The 6,393-nt window shown below is 41.4% G+C and overlaps 1 protein-coding gene across 1 annotated transcript; it reads left to right on the top strand.

The window, feature by feature from the left end:
• Positions 1–310: 310 nt before the first annotated feature.
• prcc (proline rich mitotic checkpoint control factor) lies at positions 311–6,023 on the top strand. Its single transcript, XM_080862825.1, has 7 exons — positions 311–1,612; positions 1,702–1,749; positions 2,626–3,111; positions 3,373–3,465; positions 3,645–3,791; positions 3,939–4,004; positions 4,489–6,023. The coding sequence occupies exons 1-7, from the start codon at positions 1,307–1,309 to the stop codon at positions 4,573–4,575; spliced, it is 1,233 nt and encodes a 410-aa protein (XP_080718951.1). The 5' UTR covers positions 311–1,306; the 3' UTR covers positions 4,576–6,023.
• The last annotated feature ends 370 nt before the right edge of the window (positions 6,024–6,393 follow it).

Here is a 6,393-nt window from a genome sequence, read left to right as displayed (position 1 = left end):
TTCCTCTGTCACACTAGCCCCCTGTCTATCATCCTTCTCTACACCCATGAATCTTGTCTGAGGTCACTGATTTTCTTTTCTTTCTTTTTTTCAGCATTATTGTTTAAAGACTGTTTTGGCATTTTCTTCAGAAGGGCAAGAGTAAAAGAGGACAACATGTATAAATGCTCAAGTCTTCACTTTTTATGATGTCTGTATAATTTTGCTGCTCTAATTATGTATACATTTAAATTACTGAAGCAGAACAGTTTACTACAAATCTAAAGCAAAAAATATATATATATTTTAAAGGTTGACGCCAGTTGTCGGTACAGTCCTGATAATCAAAAGTATAGATGTGCTTCGAAATCATATTGTTTCCCTATTCGAGCCATATGGGGCGACAGTGATCTGAAGTTGTTTAAAATGTGATTAATGAAGCGGAGAAGTGGAAGAGCATGTAATACTGCGGTGCAAGGGTTATGATGTGGAGAGGAAAGTTCTGCAGAATAGATTGAAGGAGCGGGGAATTGGGGAATTTAATCTGAAGAGTGTGTTGGAGGGCAGTAGGGCACAGGTGAGAGAACTGGTGGGGTTTCTGAAGGATATAGGTGTTTATGAAAGACTGTAGGGTCTTTTTTTTTTGGTTTTGTGTTGTTTTTTGGATACAGATTGTAAGCTCACTGTCTGACCCATACTACGGAACAGTAGGAGGCGGTAATGCTCCTTTACGTTGGTTGCCAACCGCCGTTAAACATGAGGAAGAAGAAGAAGAAAGAGGAGTAGGAGGAGAAGAAGAAGAGTGTTGCGCAAAAAGCTGCGCAGTTGTCGCATTTTCGATCACGAACGATAGAGGCGAATGTTTTGATGGAGCCAAGGGACTAAACGAGCTTATTTTGTTGGCGAAACAACACAGCAAAGTTGCGCATTGTGGTGTGAAACAACATAGCTGCTGCTTTATTTATAATAGCACTTTTAAGGAGAGCTGCTTTTTTTTCTGGAACACAGCGGTCAGCTAGCTGATATCGTTTGTTGCGGTGGCCTAGCTAACACTGGCTAGCATTGCGAACTTGGACAGAGCTTTGAGTCAGTCGTTTCATTGCGGCGACCCCTTTTAACTCCCTGCGCTATATTCTACTACAGCTTCGCTCGGCTTCATGTCGTTATCATCGCAGCTTTAGCGATCAGAGATTCCCTTACCTTTTAACAGAAGTCAGTTCGTCGGATAAGCCAGTGTGAGTACGGCTTCTTGCGATCATCAAGGAGAAGAGGTTATCCATGTCCACGAGTTTCTGCAGATTGCTCATCTTTAATAACATTAGCAAACATGTCTTTAGTCGCCTATGGCAGCAGTGATGAGAGTGACTCAGAGGAAACCTCTGCCGTGCCGGAGAGCAAACCCAGCGCAGGAGGGCTCTTCTCACACCTGCCTGCTCCTAAAAAAACGGTATCGGCAGGAGGGACCGAAGGGCCAGCCAAGAAGACAGCATTGAGCACTGCAGTAGAGGATAGCTCATCAGCCGATGATCCAGATCCTCAGCCATCTAAAGGAAGCTTATTCTCCAGCCTACCCAAGCCAAGGAAACGGACAGAGCCCGTCAAGATCACCGTGCCGCAGATCCAGAGGCAGGATGTGAGTACTGAGCTACTTCAAGCTGTTTGCTCATACCTCTTGCATAAAATAAGGTTTTAATTCATCATCTGTAACCCTGTTGTTCATAGTCAGACTCAGATGATGACGAACCAGCAACGAAGAAACTACAAAATCAGGTAAGGAAATCAGACACATGCAGTTATGTGAAGTTTATTCCACATTCCCAAAAGGTTGATTGTGTTCATCTGGATGAGCGTTTTCAATGGGAGAAACCTTTCGTCACTCATCCAAGTGACTCCTTCAGTTTCAGCTGACTGCAGTACTCATGGCCATTGATCAGTGGTTTTTTGGTCAATGGTCATGACAATTTGCATATTAACGATCAAGGAATTGACCTCACAGTCCATTGTTCATTCAGTCGGCTGGTTTGTTATTGTGCAGATGTACTGTTTGTAAGGTTGAGTAAACCTGCAGTCAGCTGAGACTGAAGAAGTCACTTGGATGAGTGACGAAATGTTTCTCCCATTGAAAACTCTCATCCAGATGAACACAATCAACCTTGGGAATGTGGAATAAACGTATTTCTGAATTAGATAAAATGGTAGTAAATAGTAAAAATACAAAACAGGCATTGATATAGTTCAACATGCATATATACCAGTGAGGCACCAATGTTGGTGTTGGGGAAAGGTCCCTATGCTGTTTCTTGAATAAAATGTTACCTCAGTGTAATGAGCTCGTAAACATGTTATAGGCTTGTGTACACAAACTCTAAATGCTTATTTGTTATAAAATACTGCAGATTAACCTGGCTTGCACAGTGGTTCGCATGTAAATACACGTTATATGGTTTCTAGCTTAGATGTAGGTCTGCCACTTCACTCTTCTCATTGTTTCTTTCTTTGATTGAGGTTTAAATTAAATAAAAACAAAGTAGGAACCAGTGACAAAGAATATCTTATTTTCCTCAGATTTCATAGTGTAACAACATTCTCCTATGATGTAGCTGCCATTTCCTCTCTCTTTCAACCCATATCTCCTTTCTCTGTCAGGGTGCAGGTACAGGCTTGTCCTCCATTCTGCCACAACCCAAAAACCTGACAGTGAAGGAGACGGACAGACCTCTGATCCCTCATTCGCTAACTAAACGGCAAGAACCGAAAGCACCCAAACCTGGAACCCCTGCACATGGTCTTGGTTCTAGTGCGTCTCCCTCCGCCATCAAAGCTGCAGCAAAGTCAGCTGCCCTCCAGCTGGCTAGACAGATAGCTTCAGATGACCAGGATAATGAAGAGGACATAACCCCACAGAACTACTTTTCTCTAGGCGAGAGCTCTCAACCTCTACCTGCAGTCGTCCCCAGCTTGGACCCTGAGCCAGGAGCCCTTGCAGAGCCCCTTCCTTTTGCAGCTCCTGATGAACCGGGGCAGTCGGATGCCCCTCTCGACTTTGGGGGAAAACATGAGACAAGTGGCGCATGGGGAGGTCAATATAATGAATATGAACAACCCATAGCGGGCCCAGAGGCTTTTCCTCCGGTAATAATGACTTTATACTGTACATATGTATCAGATTCATGCTGTTAACTTGAGTCGTCATGTTCAATTAGATGATGCCAGCTTTTCCTAATAAGTCATAAATCATGTTAGTTCAGACATGCCTGCATTTCAGTGTTTTCCAGTTAAGATAAAGATATCTTTTAAAGTATGAATGCTGTGTCAGACTCTCAATTACAAGAGTCACAATGTAGCTAACATGAATGAATTATATTGTTATCCTATGTCTTTTTGCTTGAACAGGGATACTACAATGAGCCATATTACCAAGATCCCAACCCGGGAATAGCAGAGGCTGAAGAGCCCGGCAACTCAGCCATGTTTGATGATGAAGCGGTAAGAACTATGCTACTTGTGTGCCTCATTTTTCTTATTTGTTATCAGAGCAAATTCTATTATTTACACAGACTGATTTTTGTACCTGTGCTCTATGGTGTTATCATTGTTTTGTCCTCAACTAGAGGCTGTTAATTAAGAAAAGGTTTTGGTTAACCGGTATTTTCTTTGTCCTGCAGTTCATGCGGCTGCAGGGGAAAAGAAACAGGGGCAAAGAGGAGGTGAAGTTTCTGGAGATCAAAGGCGACGACCAGCTGAGCGGCAACCAGCAGTGGATGACCAAGAGCATGACCGAAGAGAAGCAGCATCGGCAGTCTTTTAGCAAGGTGACCCGATCGGCTCGCTTCCTCTTTTGTTTTTGCAACAGATTGTCCTATGTTCCTCTCACTAAAATGTTGATGCACAGCATAATTTTAAGATGGAATATTTTCTTTAATTTTTTGTAACACCCGCTTTTCTTTACCTTTCCACAGAAAAGAGGAGAACAACCTACAGGACAGCAGCGACGCAAGCATCAGATAACTTATCTCATCCACCAGGTGGGTGCTGCTAAAACACGCATTGTGCATTTGTATGATGTAAATTTAATTCAAGACTTTGTAGCTGCAGTCCAACGTCACAGATGATTTTTCTGCTTGTTTTGAAAGTGAGTGGAAATCTGCACTCTGTGCGGCATGTGTAGACACGTAATACTTCTGCTTGGTGGCCTGTTTGTACAGAGCTATCCTAAAGTCTAGTTGTCAGCTGCAGTGTGCCAGTGATTAGCACAATAAGCTGCAAGAAAGAAGCCTGCACAAAGGATTAGGAAAAGCTAAATAGTTGCCCTTATCTCTGCCAGAATGCTAGTGTTAGCTTTGTTATGCACAGGTGTTCCCTCTCTTGTAGTCTGACAAGAGAGGGAAGAGAGGTTTGCATACTTTACTGATCCCACATGGTTTAGCTCACCGTAGCTGCATCTCTTGTCTTCTTATTGGAAATCTGTTCAAATAAACAATATTTCTTACTTTCCCTGTCGTTTCACAGGCAAAGGAACGTGAGCTGGAGCTGAAAAACAACTGGGCAGAAAACAGGTTAACCCGCCGACAGACCCAGGCCAAATATGGCTTCTAAACATCATGACTGTGGACTGTGGTGACATACAGAAATTAGAGTAGAGCTTTCCAAATATACTTCCACAAAGAGGAAACATGTTTAGAAACAGTAAGCATACAGTCTGGATACAGATTTTCCTTCCTGCCCTCCATCCTGTATTTGTGTTGACCTGTTAATATTCAGTAGTTCTGTTGTTTGACCAGGTGTTATTCTTATATCTAAGATCCAGCCACAACCGCTACACTCCCCATTCACTGTCATTTATATTAAATAGAGGCACTATACTTATGTAACAGTATTTTTAAGGTACTTTTGCTCAGTCATTGGCAGAACAGATGTAAAGTGACTCTGAAGTGGCCATTATTCTAAATGTTTTTCCTTTGAATGTTTATGCTTCCTGTTCATGTTGTACTTCTTTGTGATCTACAGAAACAAAGGTTTGGTTCTCTGGGAATGATGCAAGTTATTAATGAAATCTGGATGTTATTCATTTTAAACAAGCTGGAGTCACTGGAAAGCTGTGACGTGTTACATATCTGCACACAGGATCGACTGTTTTCTGATAAACATGTACTTGCTGCAGTTGCTCATTAGTAATAAGAAGTTTGCTATTATATAACTGATACCTACTTTTGTTTGTAAAAGTTTTATTTTTCTTATTTTTTTAATGTGCGTTTCATTCTCTCCCACTGGAAAACTGAAAAAGACCAGAGAACCAAACATGAACGTCATTGTCTTCTTGCTCTGAGGAAACATTGAAGACTCTAAATCAATATGATTTTTAACATGGTAGCAGCATCTGGCGGGCGGTGCTAAAAGCAAAACACCCACCTTAAAAATGGAGATTACATTCATTTTTTAAACATTTTATATGTATTTTTTTCTTCTTCTTTTTAAACATCAAATTTTGGGGGGGAAATTTAGTGATTTGTTCAACTTTCTCAGATGGAAAGCAGTAAAAATATGCTTTTTATATCTCCAGACTCTATGTAACTACATTTTGTCTTTACCAAAGCAATAGTCAAGCCTCCACGAGTCCTCTGTTCTTTGTCCCGACAGCAGAAGTGTTCAAACCTGAGCCAGATTTCCTCTAAATGCAATACATTTCATACATCTTGCGTTGTCAAACTTTAAATGTGAACTCTTATCAGAAAACAACTTATCAGAAACAATTACACAATCTGATCTGCCTCAAATACTACAGCTAAATTCTAAACACGAGCAGAAGAAAGAAGCCGACAGGCTGCTCGTATATCCTTACGCCGAGACGGGAAAATAAATTGCAGAGCTTTGATTTCAGCAAATCTCATGCAACGACTTGCAAACCACACAACTGTATTGGCACTCCACTAACATGACATTAAACAGCATTCCTCGGAATAATTTGTTGGTTTTTGGTTTACCATTTACTTTTGTGCATTGTCGAGTTAAAATTGATCAATAAACTTTTGATTTTCCTGACTGCTTACACTTTGTATGTCTATGGGCAGTTTTCATTATTGCTACTATCACAATAATACTCATGCTGCATACAGTAAAACAAACTTTCCCACTCAAAGGTTTCCTGTGTAGCTGCTGATCCTGATGGCTCTTTACCAGTTTTGTGTTATTTATTCTCATCCTGAAAACTGATTTTAAAAACTGCTATAAACATTGTGCTTTAAAGTGTGTGGACTCTCAGCTTTAAGGAGCCTGGTCATTCGGGAGGACTCTATAGTGGAGACGCTACACCTCCACACTGCCAGTATACTTCCTCCTGGGTAGGAGGCGACCCTGTGTCACACATAGGACACACCGGAGAGAGATTATGCCTCTAGCTGGTTTGGGAACCACTCA

This window comes from Rhamphochromis sp. 'chilingali' (assembly GCF_963969265.1).
Source record: "Rhamphochromis sp. 'chilingali' genome assembly, chromosome: 17".
NCBI classification, from domain to species: domain Eukaryota; kingdom Metazoa; phylum Chordata; class Actinopteri; order Cichliformes; family Cichlidae; genus Rhamphochromis; species Rhamphochromis sp. 'chilingali'.
This window is presented reverse-complemented; position numbering and strand designations above follow the sequence as displayed.